Source organism: Lentinus tigrinus, assembly GCF_003813185.1.
Source record: "Lentinus tigrinus ALCF2SS1-7 unplaced genomic scaffold L226scaffold_50, whole genome shotgun sequence".
Lineage (NCBI taxonomy): Eukaryota > Fungi > Basidiomycota > Agaricomycetes > Polyporales > Polyporaceae > Lentinus > Lentinus tigrinus.
The window spans coordinates 14,196-31,156 of record NW_027137959.1 but is presented as its reverse complement, the minus strand read 5'-3'; the positions used below and the strand labels follow the sequence as shown (position 1 = coordinate 31,156).

Here is a 16,961-nt window from a genome sequence, read left to right as displayed (position 1 = left end):
CCGAAGTCGAAAACGCCTTCCCACCGACCATAAGCAACAGGCTAGAAACATAACACAAAGCATGTAAGGGGTGTCTGTAATGCGTGTCGGTGTGGCCAAGGCGCAAAAGACCCGAAAGGCCTGTCCATATACACTCGCTGACAGACAGCTGCGAATAACGTACACAGGCTAGGACTTCAGGCTCCAAGTCGCAATGTCACTCGAGCGCCCCTGGAACCAGAATCAATTGAAGTTGCGTCGCAATGTTACACAAAGCAACTAAAGTGTGGCCACAAGGCCACAAAGCGTCAGCCGTCCGTATGCGTGTCGGTGACCAAGGCGCAAAAGACCCAAATGAGCACGCGCCTGCCCATATATACTCAATCTCGGAACCTCTTCGTCGAATACCCCACCCTCCTGCCAAATTCGTCTTGCCCAGACAATAAGTAACCATCCGCCACATCCACTTGCCAGGCCAATTCAACACACACTACACACACTCTCGCTTTCGCCTACATGTCGCACTCAACCGAGCCCATGCCTGTCGCACGCCAAGTGGTCCGTGGGCCACGCGATCCCCCACCGAGGCTGGCCTCAACCGCGCTGCCCGACGGTGGTTTGAGGTGTAGGAAGAAGCGCGGCATCCCTATGGAGAAGTTCCACGATGTCCTCCTCGACCCCGAGGCTTACGCGGAGATGTACCCTGACGTCCTGCCACTCACCCGAAGGATACACAGACAACTGCGCGCGCTCCGGGCGAGCGGCTCCTGCTGCGGGTGGACTGGAACCGGGCCAACGCTCGCGACCCCACCGGGATACCAAGAGCACGAACGAGGGCAGCGGGAGCTGCAGACGACATCCCAAGAGCCATTCGTCAGCAGAGACGCGACTCCTCACTTGGACGAGCAATGTACTGAAAGGCAACCACGGTCGTTCCTCGACATGACGGACGACATCGTTATGACTGGCCCATCGCAGGAGTCAGGCTCGCACGACAGCATGTATTGCACTCCTGCGCAGGACAACAGAGCGTGCAACGTCTTGGACTTGGTCGAGAGAGGTGAATGGGAGGCCGTGCCACAAGTGTCTGCGAGCTGGATGGAGGACGCAGGTAAATCCGGGCATTACGATGGTGGTGGGGATGTCTATCTGCATGCAAGGGGCGAAGCAGTTGGATTCTGTGGGTTGTTGGCGCGTGCGTGAAATGTCATAACATACTGTACAATGATACGTAGCCCAGTGCGTCGCGTTGAGTTCATCCTACCAAACTATGGTGCATCAGCGTGGATCAGCCCACTACGTGTTGTTTGTCAACATGCCAGACTCACTGATGTCGCAACAGCAGAACTTCGTCAATCATCAAACCCGCATCCTACGCCGTCAATCCACCTGCTGACCCGCTTCAGCACCTCCCTCCGCTCCGGGTCATGCCACGTAAACACCAGAAAGTCATGCACTGCGTCCGAAGGGATGTCCTGCACGACCCTGACCCCATCTGCGCGCATCCGCTCTACCAGCGCCGTCGAGTCGTCCAGCAGGCGCTCCGCACCCCCCGCAACAACGTATGTCTCCGGGAACCCAGCGAAGAGTCCCGTTTTGGGCTTGCACTCCAGTGAAACCGGGGACAGGTAACGGTGCGTCTGCGCGACGTCGAAGCCCATCGGCCCAAGGAGGCTGACGACGGCGTACTTGGCGAACAGCTCTCCGGGCTGCTCATCGAAGATGTCGCTTGACGCATTAAGAACCGCAGACGAGTCAGGCCCGCGGCGCGATGAAGACAGGTCGAGCCAGGCGGACGCGGTAAGGATGCGTCCCGGAGGAGGCAGGGACGGAGTGGGGTTCTCGAGGAGGTGGCGGACGAGTGCGAGTGCGAGGTTTCCACCTGCAGAGTCGCCCGCGACAACGATGTTCTCGGGCGCGAACCCGGCATCGTGCACAAGGTAGCGGTAGCCCGCGAGCGCGTCCAGTACTGCAGCGGGAAAGGGGTTGGCGGGTGGATTGGGTGAGGACGCGGTCAAGCGGTAGTCAACGGCAAAGGTGCGCTCGACTGTTTGCATGTGCTCCAAGAGGCCGCGGGTCAAGTTCGCAGTGGTGTCGGAGGGGTTGGCGGTACCAACCTGGACAGCAGGTTGGGTTCCCAGCCACGACAAGTGTGCAGAAGTAGGGGACTCACGTAGAAAGCACCTCCGTGCAGGTGCAGGATGGTCCTCTCTCCAGGCTTGGCACGAGGCCCTGTCCAGCCGTAGTTCTTCCTCAAAAGCCAGTATCCAGCTATCCTCGCCGGCTGCACACCGGTGATCTCAGCCACGCGACATATCTCTCCGCAGAGGAGCTCTTCCGGGACCCCATCTACCCACACGAACTTGGCATCGGTCAGCTCGCTGTCCGGCACCTCCTTGTCTGGGTCTTGCTTCTCGTCATCGATATCCACCTCAAGCGTCCAGAGCTCACGTATCGTCCGCACTATGAGAGCCCGCTTGATCGTCCAGGTGCGGCGCGGGCGGTGTGAGGGCACGAGATACCAGACGAACCAAGCGGGAAGCTTGACGAGGATGAGGGTCGCAAAGAACCAGATGAGGTAGATAGTCTTCCAAGGCTGCGAGTCCCAGGGGCCGGTCATCCAAACTTCAGAGAGCTGCTAAGTAATCGTGGTCCAGGACAAAGGCTCAGAGAGCTCGAAGGCATTGTAGAGGCGAAGGTGATGGTTGATGATGATCAGTGTCCGTGATGCCGGTGGCAGTAAGTTGAGAGGAAGGGCTGAGGAAGACAAATGCTGATATGTAAGGACTCCCCCGTGCGGAGTGCTCCGAGTCCCTCCGGCCCAAGTTCGGTCCTCTCAGTGCACGCTAGGTATACCCACACTTCATATGCAACAGAGAGTATGAAGGACCGCAAAATACTTACAGAATGTATCGAAGAGATTAACACGTGCAGGACGAACCAAGGCTGGCATCCTGAGCCACATCAATGGCCCATTGACCTGCCTGAGACGAGTTTGGATCTTTCGCACAACGCGGAGGGAAGAGACTGTTTGGGTATACTACATTACAGACCGCCAATATCACTGGGGAGGCTCGGAGCGAGCAATTTGGAATGATAGGCTCATTGAAATCAGGGTTAGCTGCGCATACGTGAAACCTCCGCACACCAGAGCACCCGAATCAGAGCACGACGCCCGGATGTGCCGCCGTCCGTTCCACCACAATCCAAGGTTCAACCTCGTACTCCCGCGTCCTAAAGTGTTCACGCTGAGGGTATTCGAAAACATCAACCATGTCCAGCTCGATCGCTACGTAACCCATCCTTGTCATTCCTAATCATCTGTGTAGTTATCAGGGCACGTACCAGCGCGATGAGGCTTACTAGTGCTGAGGCCGACTTTTCCGTCACTCTTGGCGAGGTTCAGTGTAGAATCCGGGGCGGAGGTGACGGGGTTCGTCCGCTGGCCTGACGAGCGTGAGCGGTCCTGCAGCTCGATGATGTCATGCCAGTCCGATTCTCTTTCGTACTCCCTCCTGCGGTGGTGCAGCGATCCACGGGTGTTCAGGCATATTCGGGATGCCTGTCATGAGTATGTGAGTATCAGACTGCTATGTTCTTAGTTTTGCAACAGGGGACAGGAACGTACCGAGAGCGCATAGATGACCATCAGCCACCTGAATGATATATGAGACTGAGGAGTAGAATGATGTCTGAGATACGTACACGGTGCCCATCGGGATGATCGCACGGCCGGTAAAAACGATCTCGAACACAAGGTTCATCGTGTTGCCAACTATGCAGGAGATTGAGCTGGTCAGATGCAAGCAGCCTGGGAGTCTACGTACTGAAGACGCTGTCACAGATTCGGTCAGTTCAAGGCAGAAGGCAAGAACTAGATCCTGGAGCACTCACAGGAAGAAGTAAAATGCGCTGTCTCTGAGGAACGAGAACACAACCGGGCTGATCCTTTGTAGCTCCCAGATAGGGACCACATTGGACGGGCCAGTGTTCTTGCGCACCGAGATGTTACGAGCGAACTTGTACAGGATGAGTAGGAAGTATACACCTGCTCACAACCTCAGTGCCGAATAATTAGGAACTTGGGGGCCTGTACAAACGCACATGTCACGGCCATGGCGACCGCCCTAATTGTTGCCTTAACAATCGTCACGGACGGATGATGACGTCGCTGAACTTACCAGACCATGAGCGATAAGTGGACATGATCCGGAGGAGTGAAAATGCATCCTGGAAGAGGGTAGTTCGGCGGTCGTGGTACAACGTGAAAAGAAGACACGACAAGAGCAGCCGTCACAGTCCCAATCTGATGTAGTGTCGTCCTTGTCAGTATTGCTCGGGTACGGGCACGCAGCATAGCAGTCAACTCACCACGAACTCAGCTGTACGCCGCAAGCGAGGCGTCAGTGCTTGTCATGTTCAAGGGTGCCTGCTGCATGAGAGACCTACCCAGAAACAAGAAGATGACGATCACCAGAACTGCATGGTCATGGAGTCAGTGAGTCGCCCCGAAACTAAGTAATTAATGGTAGCTTACTCGTCGTGCTTCGTTGATATGCGGCGTAGAGTCTCATCAGAAACATCGCCTCCCCGAAGACGGCAGAAGTCAAGGTTCCGTTGCTAGTGGCCGAAATCAGGGGAGCGGAGATCACATGCATGCATGAACCTCACAAGCCGTTGTACCATCGCCACCGCTTACAACTTCAATGGCAGGTGAGCGCCACGGATCGTGCTTGGATCAGGAGGCACGTACAACTACGAGAGGTGTTAGCGGTCAAGGATCAGCAATTGTTCTTAAGATATGCTCACTGTGAAGGATACTTCATGGCTCGTATTCACTATGTATGATCTGATTGATTCCGGGGTTTCCTGCCGAAACGGGATGACGCACCTGCAATGGTCAACCTGGCAAGAGTTCACGTCAGTACCCAAACAGTTCTGCATCCACCAAATTCGATACTCACAGCAACGAAATCAAAGTGTAATATCGTACAAGGAAGTAGAGGAATTTTGGGATCGTCCACTTCGCCCTGGGAAAAGTTGTGGCAGGCATGGAGTGGCAGGCGCGTGACATACCTCCAGATGAGAGATACCTGTTCAGTCGAAATGAACAAGAAATTGACTCTCGATGAGAGGATGTAACCCTTACCTCCTGCTGGAAAGTCAGTAGGATGTCGTAGCTGAGCCATGCAGCCGCGGCAACTGTCGAGAGACCAAACACTTAGTTGTTGGAATCGTACGAACTAGGTGCAGACCACACCTGTGCAGATATTTGCAACATGCGTGTCCTGTATGGCCTGGACGAGCTGTTGGAGCTCGGCGGCGGCGGCGTCAGCGGCCGAGGCAGACGACATGGAAGCAGCGAGGGTGGGGCAGAGTCTCGCCGTCGTCGCGTGTGCACCCGCATGGCTTTAAGAGACTATGCGTCTTTCTCCCGAGGTCCGCAGTGGGTCACGAAAGTCGCGCGTCGAAAGCAAGCGTCGAATACTTGGCGGCGCAGTTCCCATGGTCGTAAAGAAGCCGACCGAGAAGCCGGCGGTTCGTACGGCGCTCGCAGCGAATGAGACTGGGCGGATGGTTGACGGGAAAATACCCTTCATATGCTCCAAGGTCTGGTTTTCTCAGACATTGATATGCATGGCGCCGGAATAGGCTACGGACGTTTTCCGGTGAATGCGGGTGTAGCGAACGCGACCATGCCACGAGAATCTCCCATTGCCGGTCACTCTGTGAGCGGTGGAATGTGAGCCGTTTCCACTATTGCCACGAGAGGACGGTGTCTTACCTGAGCTGGTATGAGCACGAAGCAAAGGCTCCATTCAATACGATCACACTTGAAGGTCGGTGGAGGTTGCGACGGGGGCTTGTTGGAACGGTGTCATGCATTTCCTTGTCTAGATAATCAGCGTAGACTAGTCCCCTCTAATCTCGGGCCCAATGTCTCTCGGAATGCATAGTATGCTGAGCTGAAACAGTTATGCGCCTCCGACCAGGATTATATACCGTCGCATGAGACATCGAAGTATCACTCGTGATGAGTTGAACTTTGCCAGCGGTTCACATACCTATTGTCTCGTCCAACCGCATGACCTTAACGGATGAAGCCTGAGACGTTTCAGTATTTCCAGCTCATAGACGTCAAGAGGACAGTCCTATGGAAGAGTGAGGGAGAAGAATGAGAATCAACATGAAGGTGACGGTTTGAAGTGTAACGTTACCGTAAGGGGACTTGGACAGATGAAAATTATCTTATCTTATCTTAACCCAAAGTCTGGCCTGCTTGAGAGCTTCATCTCACTCCAGTTCTTGAATCACTACCGCAGGGTCTGACTACAACGTGCTTGATTCAAGCTTGCAGGCCTTGATACGGATATGTCGACACTACCTCCAGGGACTGCCCCAATCAAACCAGAGTGAGTGCTAGTACTTCCCGTGCTCCTGCGAGGACTAAGGCCAAACCTGGGCAGGTTTTTGCTCTCAATCCAACCGCGCGAGATCCCAGATGACGACGCGGCAGAGGGCAGCACGAGCCATGTGAACGGTAGGCCTGACGCGGGAGCAGGAGGGGACGGCGCGGAGGAGGGAGGGAAGAAGTTGTCCGGGGCGCAGAGGAAAAAGCTTGCAAAGGAGGAACGCAAGAATAAACGTGGCGCGAACAAAGGCAGGAGGTTTCAAAAGGTGCGCGACGACGTCGAGTTGTGCTTTCGCGTCGCAAGTGGCAAGCAATGCGACTTTGGTGAAGAGTGCGTCCCCATCATCCGTGTTCCTGCGAACGAGACGAGTAACGACGGAGCAGGTGCCGCTTCACACACGATGTCGCTGCCTACCTCGCTGCGAAGCCGCGAGACATTCACTTCCCATCTTCCGAAGACATCACGGACGTCCCTCCATTCGTACGCCTGGAGATGGCGGAGGACGGTGACCCGCGGAAGAGCTCTCTTGACCCTACCACGACCTGCCCCGTCTTCCAGAGGGTTGGAGAGTGCAAGCACGGCCTCAAGTGCCGCTTCTTGGGCAGCCACGTTCGGGCGCGAGAGGATGGCGAGTTGGAGCTCGTAGTGGACGAGGAGAAGAAGGCGCGCGTGGCTGCTGCAGAGACCGAAGTCAACTTCATCGACGGAGACACCTTGCGCAAGATCCGGACCAAGAAGGTGGGTCCTTCTGCTGTGAGCACTATATACCCGACGCCCAGCCCCTCCCCAGTACCCACATCCCATCGCAGACGCGTACCTGCAAGAGATCAAGAACGCGAACGAGGCGGATAAAGTGGACGCAGAGGAGCAGCCCACCGAAGTTCCGGCCGCGTCTGCTCCCGACGCTCCGCCTGCAGACACCGTTAACGATTCAGCAACAACAGCTCTGGATACCACGGTCGACAAGTCGCAGGACGACACGCCAGACGTTCCGACACGCTTCGTGGAGAAAAAGCGGCTCAATTGGACCGGGAAGACGTGTGCGTATCCGTTCCCATTGTTGTACATCCGCTCATTCTACCTCGCGCAGACCTTGCACCCTTGACGACCGTCGGCAACCTTGTGCGTGTGCTTCGGCCCGCGGTGCACGCTGTGGCATGCTGACTCCATCTCTCCAGCCCTTCCGCCGGATATGCGTGGATTACGGCGCTGACATTACTTGTGGTGAAAGTAGGCAGCGTCCACTCCCACGTGAATTCTTCTGACTTGCGTGTCAAGTGGGACTGGCGATGTCCTTCCTCCAAGGCTCAAAGGAGGAATGGTCCCTCGTCCGGCGGCACCCCTCCGAGTCTATCTTCGGCATGCAGATCGCAGGTAGCAAGCCCCAGCTGCTCGTCCCCGCGGCAGAGATCATCCGCAAGGAGTGCGCTGGCAATCTCGATTTCGTAGATGTGAACTGTGGGTGCCCGATCGACCTTGTGTACAAGACCGGCAGCGGCTCTGCTCGTGCGTTCACACTGTGTTTATCCACTGCAATTCGAGGTTGACGCCGTTGCTGGGTCAGTCTTGGACGCCGCGGGCAGGTTAGGCAAGATAATTGTCGGTATGAACAAGGCATTGGGCGACATCCCGGTCACCGTCAAACTAAGAACCGGGGTCAAGGACGGCCGTAACACTGCTCACAAGCTCATGCCGCGCCTCGGCCCCGAGTGGGGCACGTCCGCCATCACAGTGAGTCTTGCCCGTGACGACTGTACTTAATGTGTGGCTGTGGCTGATTTCTCGGGGAAGCTGCACGGCCGTACCAGACAGCAACGATACACAAAGCTTGCGGATTGGGATTACATCAAGCAGTGCGTGGAAGCTGTCCGTGCACGCGAGGCGGAGGAAGACCGTATGACCACGTCTCTTTTCCTTTCTCATCGTTGTACTGATGGCCTCTGCTGCAGTTCCCCCGGTACCGATATTTGGCGGCGGCGACTGCTTCTCGTCCGAGGACTACTGGTACAAGATGGACAACTACGGCGTTGACGGTATTATGATCGGCCGTGGAGCCCTCATTAAGCCGTGGATATTCACCGAAATCAAGGAGCGCAGGGAGTGGGACATCAGCTCGCGCGAGCGGCTCGATATCGTCCGCAAGGTACGCCGTAACCTCTTTTTATTCTGGGGTGTCTGACGTGACTGATGGTGTCCCCCCACAGTACGCCGAGTACGGTTTGAAGTACGTCTGCACACACAAACCTGCGCGCCTTCCCTAACTTCTTCGCTCCAGCCACTTCGGTTCAGATACAGCCGGGGTGAACACCACCCGCCGGTACTTGTGCGAGGCACTGTCATTCCAATACCGCTACATTCCCATAGGCCTGCTGGAACGTATCCCCGCGCGCATCAACGAGCGCGCACCAGCGTTCAAGGGGCGAGATGAGCTTGGTACGTCCCCGGTCCTCTTCTACAGATTGTTAGTCGCCGATCAGTCTTCTGCAGAGACACTCCTCGCCAGTGGCGACAGTCGAGACTGGGTCAAGATCTCTGAGATGTTCCTCGGACCAGCCCCGGAGTCCTGGTCGTTCACTCCGAAACATAAAAGCAACGCGTATGGTGGCGAGGAGAGCCAGGGTTGATCCTTTCTCCTCTTCATTTGGAACGCACGCACGTAGCATGCATGGTATGTATGTATACTACTGGGCGAACCGAATCCGGGCCCCGACGCCGCAGAGACATGGACTTCGTCAATACGAGGGGTGCAGAAATGTGTTCGTCTTCCCATGGCCGAAGCGACTTGTTGCATGATTGCGTTGCCTCTACATACACGCCCCTGGGCCTAGACTCCAAACAGCTTCGACATGCTCGCCGAGGTCTGAGAGCAAGAGCTGGATATCCAAACGCGCATCTCCCAGGACAGAATTGTGATATTGTTACACCATTGCTGCGCTATAGATACACCAAGCAAGTCCGTTCCAATGAATACAACCGCTGTGCTCACCATCGCGCCGCTGCCGCTCGTCAGTCCGTAGTATCCATCAGCTCGTCCCTCGACTCGGGCGGCTCCACCGTATTCGAGGAGATCGTATACTCGGATGGGGTGGACGGAATGATCGGCGAAGATGGGGGCGAGTTCGGGTCCACAACGCGAGCGACAACGTCCGGCGGGAGGTGCGAGAAGAACGTCTTGTTGTTGTACTTGACGTTGTTCTGTGTTTGGACGGCGTCCATTAAACGAGTACAAGTACAATGACGAGGCGGGGAGGGAAGACGCACCTTGATGTCGACAGGCCAATCCACATGCGCGTCCTCCTCTTCCGGCGATAGCGCGCGACTGTAGATGAGGAAGTACGGCCCTGCGCCCAAGTGCAGACCAGTTGGGTCTGTGAGTACGGTTTCCTCGGAGACCTGGTACGCAGGGGGTGTTCAGGAAGACTGACGGAGACGGGTGATGGGTGACGCACCTCCGTGACCACATAGTCCACTGTCTTCCACCACTTGCCCTTCTGCTTGACGTAGGAGTAAAGGTGACTGCGGCCGTAAAGGCCGTCATGGATGAGGACGGCGCGCAGGTCGTACTACAGAGTACATCAGCCTATGGGCGTCCGCGATGCGCAAAGGACATACACGGTGTTGTTGCAGCTCGGGGCAGTCAAGCATAGTCTGCGCCTCGCCTCTTGCTTGTTCGATAGCGATGTCGATGGCTGACACGCATCGTTAATACGCGGCAAGGTGGGCACAGCAAGACCGCTCACATTTGACATCCTCCTGCAGTTTCTCGATAACCTGCGAGATCTTCTCCTTGTTAGCCTTGATCTCCTCAGCGCGCTTCGGATCGCCGTTGCTGTCTGCGACGTTCTCGTAGTAATACAAGCACGACTGCAGGTCAGCGAGTGTATCTTTGTCCTACGACGGGAGATACTTGAGCATCAGTAAACGAAGTGATACAGGCGACCTACGTTGAAGTGCAGCAGCTTCTGCTTCCGCGCCTCCAGGTCCTTGATACCGTCGAGCAGCCCACGCTGTGTCATCCTCTTCTGATTCGCGAGCTCGTACGAGTCGCGCATGAACTGGTCCAGATACAGGCTCTTCGGGTACCTGAATGTCGAGCGTTCGTTCTTGCGCCCAATGGCTGCGTCGTACGACGGCGGCGCCGAGTCGCGGACGAGCTCGAAGGCAATCACCTCCGAGGGCTCGAAGATGACATGGCGCCGCATAGGCGCTTTGTTCTTCAGCGTGTCCGGGGGCGCGAACTCGGCCGCAAGGGCAGAGAGGAGGTCGTTCGAGTCGGGCGAGGAGCCGACATTCACCCGCACAACGCTGAGGTTGTGTGTGCTGAGGTCGTCTGGTTCTGCGCCATGCTCGCCGTACTGGAGCTCCATGAGTCTGCGGCTGGTTAGAGTTATGCGTGTGGAGACGGGAAGGTATACAATTACCTCCACTGCTTCCGTTCTGGGTTGTTGATGTTGTTGTACTTGAGGACGTTCTCGATCGCATACACGAGCCTTCCATAGAACCCTGGCGCGGTGTTAATCAGACCGCCTGGAGTAGAGTGAAGGGTGATATGTGCTTACGAGCGGATACGTCGCCTGGCCGCTCTGCAGGACCACCCCACGGCTCGGTCGAGAAAGCCCTCAGGGAAGCGTCGACGTTCAGCTCCGACATCCTTGCGAGGTCCATATTCGTGTACATTTCCAAAATGGTCCATGCCTGGTGTGCTGCGGCGGGTGCTGTGGTCAGCTCATGCATGCCAGCGGGTACGGTTACCCATCACATACCTGGGCCACTCCTCGGTGGCTCCATCTCATAGGTCCCAGGTTCCGGCAGTGGTAGCCATTGCGCGATGGTGTGCTTGAACTGCGGAACGAAGTACAGACTGTGTAAGATGAGCGCAGCGTAGGCTTCGCCCGGGAGGGTAGGTCGGAGTGCAACAGGCCTGCGGCAAACGAGCGACAAGTCAGTACACGGTCGCACGTCGCTCTAGAAGCGCGTACGTGTCTCCCTCGCGTACCCTCTCCTCCAACGGAAGCTCGTGGTAGATATCTTCGGGGATGTTGTACGACAAGCTCGCCTCGATAGCCTGGCTCATCGCCTGGTCGTCCTGCGACATCCCGCTCGGCGCATTCGCTTCAACCTGCGATCCGCTCAGCGATTCGTCGCACCTGGTGAAGACGAGCTTCGGCTACGCACGTTGGACGGTACCATCGCCCAGCTCGGGTTCGGAGCCCTGTCGCTCGGTCCAAAGTGTGTGGTGCCCTGGTCAAACAACGAAGCCCGCAACGCGCGCGCAAGCTCATCATCGTCGTCCTTCGTGAGGTCAATCACACCCCCTTCTGGTCTTGAAGCTGACACCCAGTCACAAACAGCGCGTACGAGTGAAGTCTTCGGGGAATGTACTCACGAGGCGGGGTGCGCGGCCCAGGACCAATGACCGGTGCGTTTATGGGCTCGAGGCCAGGCAGGTCCGCGTACATGGGATCATCTGCGCCCGTATCTCCTTCCAGCAGAGCCGAAGCTGCCTTCTCGAGGTTGTTGTTGTGCTTCCGGAGGAGGAGGAGGGCATGGTGCTCGTCGAGGTTTCCCCCCATCATCGCGCTCAGAGTCTCGATGTCTGCCTGCTCTTGAGGCGTCGCAGGCATCGGCCTGCTTGTCATATCAACCATGGCTTTTCGTGAATGTCGGTATCGGGGAAGTGTTGCGGGTAAAGAGTGTTGTGGGTCAAGCACGAAGAGAGTGGCACCGAAGCAAAGATAAATGGCACTGCAGCACAACTGCAGCACTGTGTTCGCCGCCTCGCGCGCGGCGTGAGAACCGCGCGTTGTTACACCATCGCACCGAACATCGTTTAACACTCGTGCGAACCAAGGACCATAACCACAGTTCAAGGCAGGAGAATAGAGAGAATAGAGCGTATCTGCCAGGGCTCAAGCCACGAAATGTCAGCTTGAAAGAAAGAAATCTCAGCGAAAGATGGGGCTCCACTTGCCTGAAAATCAAGCGGGACCTACGCCGCTCTGAGTTTTGCAGGACCGCGTTGTTCGGGGTCTTTCAATCCGCCCACCAGGTCCATCCTCTTCTTCCAAACCCCTTCTCTCTCTCTTGAAAGTCTACCAAAACATGGAATGTGACTGCAGCAGCACTATCCGTTGACGTTGAACACGATATTAGACGCGTCGGGACGCGCTTCGTGACCTGCTACACCCAACAAAACTCCCGGGCATTCACTGGGGTCCTGCCTCCCAAAAGTTGCTTGGACGCAAAATAGCTCAAAAGTGGGTGGCACACGCTCCAACTTTGCTTCAAATAATCGTAGAATAGCTTCAAACGCAGGGTCGATAGCTTGAAACAAAATAGCTTCAGCCCCAGCAGATGGGAACATGAGGTTCCCATCCCAGCCGGCTGCGGTCGGTGACCGTGGCCGGTGGTGATATCCGAGTGACCGCGGTCGATCACGTGGTGTAAAAAAAGTGACTGCAGTCGCCTCGGTTAATCTTGCAGTCGGCCGCGGTCGATCACTTCGTCCATGTAGCCACTCTCGCCTGGCTCTCTTGCAGGCGAGTCCGAGCAATATAAGAACCATGATGGGCTCACCTTCAATCGTGTCATCGTCCAAATTACGCCCACTTCTAATATTCCTGCTACACTGGCTGTACTTCCGACACGATACGCCCTCCTCCGACTACACTGACAGACTCCACCCATCCTCTCGCTGCCTGCGCATACGTGGCAGTGTGACACCATATTAATCTGCTCAGGCTCAGGTACAGGTACGTGGTATGATTGCTCGTGACGTTACATGTCTATGTCTGACATGAGTCTCGTTCCAGTACTATACCGTGGCCGTACATAGACTGGCGCTGCTTGGTGCGGTGCCGGTGGAAGTAGTGAGTTAGGTCATTGAGGTCTGAGTCGCACTGGCATCAGTGAGTATTCATATTAAGTGCTGTCCTCGTACACTCTCATGGACAATGCTCAGGTACATGCCAGTGCCCGATGCCGAGCAAGACCTCCCTGTAAATGCTACTCGCCGATGCCAATGCCCAGGCCCTCCTCATTCCTCCATTCAAGCAATATCTCAATGCAGGGGCAAAGGCCATCTGAATTGCAAGCGCCGCATGTGCGTTCACTGCTGCCTCTTGGTGGTGCCATGGGATCGGTGCGGCTATCCCTACCATCTGAAGTGCCATGATAAGAAGATGGCAGGCTCGCAAGCCTCGCCGTCAGCACCTCCACTTCCCCAGGCCACCAGCAATGACTCCGTCCTTCCCACCGGCAGTGCTTCCTCCGACGTTTCGCAGTCAACAGCTGGTAGTTCCGACGCGTCAGAGGCTTCAGCTCTTACCGCTGTCACGTTTCAATCAGAGGCTAGCAGCGTCACCGCACCCGCTCTCTCAACCCACCCACCCATCCCATCTGCGCCATCAGCATCTCAGTCCACTGGCACTCAAGCCCGCTCAGAGTATGCTCAGCCTCTCAGCAGAGCGTGGAAGGCTGAACATTCGCTCTCCTCGTGGGCTATGAAGCAGCGGGAGGAGCTCGCACGCACAGATGCGGTCCATGGACATCTTGCAGTATACGCGACGTCCCACCGCCCAACAAATGATAATGTCAAGTTCCACGTTTACATGAAGGTTCGTACAGCGCTACTCATCCTCCAGCCTCATTGTACTGATCAAGAGTCTTTCAGGCCAATGAGGCTTGTTACGAGAGTATCGAAGGCCTCATGCTTTACCCCAGTTTCCGGATTCGCGATTTATCCACAGTCGTATCATGCTTTCCTCCGAGCACGACATCCTGCCAGGTGCATCAGGGAGGCAAGTGGGAGAACGTCTCTTTCACTGCTGGACTATCAGTGGACTACAAGCGGCCTCACGATGTGTACATACGAGCGAATGGTTTGCAAGATAACGACTGCCTTGGCCTCCCTGATCATATCAGTAATCCCGCTATACCCCGTATCACCGCTGCACCCCGAGTGGTCAGTACAAAGCGTCCACTCTCTCCGACCACACAGCCAGCTGCTTCGCCCGATACAGCCGACTCTCAATTTCAGTCTCCTTCACCATGTGAGTCTCCGACAAAGCGTGCAAGGATAGCGATGCCGGGTCCTGCAACCCTATTGTTTCCATCCGAATACCCATTCGCACAGGTCTGGCATTTGGTTTGGAGCTCGTACCAGATAGGTCCCCCAGCTGACAAGAACCTCAAACTTCTCCGTTCTCGACTTGGTTATGGCTGTAACAAGCCGACTCGTAACCAGATTGCCGCGCTACTACGCCAAGGTGGAGACGACATACGCGAGGAGTTCTTCGCTATGGGGTTTGAAAGTCGGGGTTTATGGAAGCACTACAAGCAACAGATCAAGCTGCTCCCTGAGACCCGCAAGGGCGGAGATATGTGGATTCCGGAGTCCCTGAAAAGTGGTAAGTTGAAGTCGTACAGCTTCTGTTATATGCATAATGCGCTCACCACCCTGATCCTTCAGATATGAGGCTGCAGACCGTTGTTGGTGACTTCAAGGCGTTCGCATCTCGCTTTTTCCCTCAGTCAACCACCGCTATTGTCAGCTCATTCCCCATAGCACCGTCTACACCTCCGCCCTCCGAGTCCGAGGCCCCTCATGAGCCACACAACTCCTCTCACCCTCCAAATTCGGAGCAAGTCTCACCGCTGGCAGACTTCATGCACTCCCGGGGCACGAGTTTTGTCGACACACTGTTGAATGAACTAGCTCCACCATCAGTGGGAGTCCTTCCCTGCTTCGAGGTGCTGCAGTCCACCCCTCTCGACACCATCAACTCCTCTGACTCCGGGTCCGACCAATATGCCGCTGGCTATCATGGGTTTGGTGAGCTTGCTATACACACACCCGATGTTTCTAAACGAAACTGAATTTTTGTGCCGTAGACTTCCTACAATTTATACTAGGCACCGAGTCGCTTCCATCTTCAAACTCAGCTATTCAGTCATCTCAGTGGGAGGCTCATGATGATTCGGACACCGTCTCTTCGCCGTTGGTAAATCAACAAGCAGATACTACACTTCAACTCGACCTGTGCTCTTCATTTTCCTCTGTAGATATCTTCGGTCCAGTTGATAGTTCAAACTCTGATAGTATACATGAAGCAGAACTGTTTGACGACACTCTCATGAGCCAGCTTAACAACTTTGATATCTATTAGTAGTTACTTAATGGTGTCGTGGTAATCCTCACTTAATGTGTAGTAAGAACCGTTATTGATGTAACTAATACATGGGTACAGGCTCACCTGCCACGAGAGATGTGTGTCTGAGCTCCCGAGCACTTACAGCGTGAACCGGAATGATTACAAGAGATCGCCAGGACACAAGACTACAAGAGAAGCAACAATGGTATAGTCGAGACACGTTCAGAGCTGGGGCGCGTCAATAGCCACGATGATGTATACAACCATAGGGTACATCATTGGCACGCCCATCGCGGATACCCCTGCGAACGGCCCGCTTGCGGTTGCGATCACAACAGCCCAGCGGCGGATCCTCATCCTAGCGCACTTTCCGTACTTGTCTCAATCTTGTTCTCCTGTGTTTTTGTCGAACCGGGGACCAGAGCCCTGACCCTCAATCGAGTTGTGGCCGGAAGCCTCGAAGTAGCCGTCGCGTGACGCAGGGGCCGGACCTCAGTGCACTGCCGCACCGAGACGTCACAGTAGTGCGTGATGACGAGCATACCACCCTCGAACTCCTTGAGGGCCTTGATAAGCCCAGCGAGGGACTCGCGATCGAGGTAGTTCGTCGGCTTGTCCAACTTAAGCAGATGATGTGAGGGCGGCGCCACGTCGCAGCACGGAGCACAGCCTTGACCTTCTGACCACCAGAGAGACCCCGCATGGGGTTGTGCGAGTCGAGCTCGGCCTCGAGACCTACGTCCGCGAAGTGCTTCTCTATCTCCCGAGGAACGTGGGGACGGAGTAGACCGAGGCGCTGAGCCTCATGAGTATCAACCTCAACCTCGAGGACGTTCTGTAAATGGGACACATGATCAACGATGAAATGTGCGTGTCAGAGAGACGAGGACCAACCTTCTCGACACCGCGCTTGATGAGGTCGTCGCCGTGAAGGAGCCAGATGTTCTCGAAAGAGGACACGTTCTTGACCTGCGCGCCACTGCGTTGCCGGCGATCGTGCCCTCAAGCTCGACGGAGGTGCCGACTCTCGGTCCAAGGAGTCCGCTTGGGGCGCTGTTCGGTGCGAGGAGGGAGCGTGTCACCTCAATGGCGGGGGTGGAGGCGAGCGTGAAGCGTGTGGAGGCGGTGGTGGAGGAAGTGAAACGGATGCCTGTGAACAAGCTCAAGGACGAAATGAAGGAGCTTCAGGTGCGTTCCTGCGGAAACTTGCATTGTACGTTTTGGACATTGACGGACGTTGTTTCTTGGCTTGGCTTCTTCTTACAGGACCGCCAAGCCAGGATTGAGAACTTGCTGTTGATGCTGACACGCGGTATGAGAAACGATACCGGGCACCACTCGACAATTCGCCGCCGCCCACGGCTAACCTTCTCTGCGAACTAAGCGGCAACTCCACACGAAAAACGCGGTACTTACG

At 55.8% G+C, this 16,961-nt stretch overlaps 7 protein-coding genes across 7 annotated transcripts; 3 read left to right on the top strand and 4 right to left on the bottom strand.

Annotated features, from left to right (window-relative positions):
• Nucleotides 1–206: 206 nt before the first annotated feature.
• Nucleotides 207–1,404, top strand: L226DRAFT_539995 (uncharacterized protein). Its single transcript, XM_067681787.1, has one exon. It carries the CDS (start codon nt 496–498, stop codon nt 1,180–1,182), a length of 687 nt encoding a protein of 228 aa, XP_067529722.1. The 5' UTR covers nt 207–495; the 3' UTR covers nt 1,183–1,404.
• On the bottom strand, nt 946–2,726 carry L226DRAFT_539994 (alpha/beta-hydrolase). Its single transcript, XM_067681786.1, has 3 exons — nt 2,153–2,726; nt 1,308–2,096; nt 946–1,247 (listed from the first exon to the last, which is right to left on the bottom strand). Exons 1-2 carry the CDS (start codon nt 2,597–2,599, stop codon nt 1,332–1,334), a joined length of 1,212 nt encoding a protein of 403 aa, XP_067529721.1. The 5' UTR covers nt 2,600–2,726; the 3' UTR covers nt 946–1,247; nt 1,308–1,331.
• Nucleotides 2,727–2,991: 265 nt separating this feature from the next.
• Nucleotides 2,992–5,333, bottom strand: L226DRAFT_598764 (uncharacterized protein; the record flags this gene model as incomplete). The annotated part of the gene is made up of 11 exons (XM_067685659.1): nt 2,992–3,541; nt 3,608–3,635; nt 3,685–3,771; nt 3,874–4,027; nt 4,084–4,106; nt 4,161–4,314; nt 4,517–4,599; nt 4,651–4,680; nt 5,056–5,072; nt 5,129–5,181; nt 5,240–5,333. 11 exons carry the CDS (start codon nt 5,331–5,333, stop codon nt 3,293–3,295), a joined length of 972 nt encoding a protein of 323 aa, XP_067529720.1. The 3' UTR covers nt 2,992–3,292.
• A 939-nt stretch (nt 5,334–6,272) lies between these two features.
• L226DRAFT_539992 (zinc finger dihydrouridine synthase) lies at nt 6,273–9,330 on the top strand. The gene is made up of 13 exons (XM_067681785.1): nt 6,273–6,392; nt 6,447–6,722; nt 6,776–7,130; nt 7,183–7,432; nt 7,483–7,514; nt 7,571–7,622; nt 7,671–7,898; nt 7,957–8,123; nt 8,184–8,286; nt 8,342–8,535; nt 8,597–8,616; nt 8,668–8,825; nt 8,880–9,330. The coding sequence occupies exons 1-13, from the start codon at nt 6,352–6,354 to the stop codon at nt 9,014–9,016; spliced, it is 2,013 nt and encodes a 670-aa protein (XP_067529719.1). The 5' UTR covers nt 6,273–6,351; the 3' UTR covers nt 9,017–9,330.
• Nucleotides 9,331–9,398: 68 nt separating this feature from the next.
• L226DRAFT_472104 (uncharacterized protein) lies at nt 9,399–12,031 on the bottom strand (the record flags this gene model as incomplete). The annotated part of the gene is made up of 12 exons (XM_067676437.1): nt 9,399–9,587; nt 9,654–9,785; nt 9,818–9,955; nt 10,005–10,081; nt 10,133–10,283; nt 10,337–10,769; nt 10,820–10,895; nt 10,952–11,095; nt 11,156–11,313; nt 11,372–11,511; nt 11,568–11,715; nt 11,775–12,031. The coding sequence occupies 12 exons, from the start codon at nt 12,029–12,031 to the stop codon at nt 9,399–9,401; spliced, it is 2,043 nt and encodes a 680-aa protein (XP_067529718.1).
• Nucleotides 12,032–13,573: 1,542 nt separating this feature from the next.
• On the top strand, nt 13,574–15,530 carry L226DRAFT_526749 (uncharacterized protein; the record flags this gene model as incomplete). The annotated part of the gene is made up of 7 exons (XM_067679074.1): nt 13,574–14,008; nt 14,065–14,355; nt 14,414–14,443; nt 14,527–14,800; nt 14,863–15,225; nt 15,306–15,394; nt 15,456–15,530. The coding sequence occupies 7 exons, from the start codon at nt 13,574–13,576 to the stop codon at nt 15,528–15,530; spliced, it is 1,557 nt and encodes a 518-aa protein (XP_067529717.1).
• A 675-nt stretch (nt 15,531–16,205) lies between these two features.
• On the bottom strand, nt 16,206–16,510 carry L226DRAFT_426101 (uncharacterized protein; the record flags this gene model as incomplete). The annotated part of the gene is made up of 2 exons (XM_067674646.1): nt 16,206–16,379; nt 16,439–16,510. Coding segments are annotated over 2 exons (246 nt in total), but the record flags the coding sequence as incomplete, so codon positions are not given.
• Between the last annotated feature and the right edge of the window lie 451 nt (nt 16,511–16,961).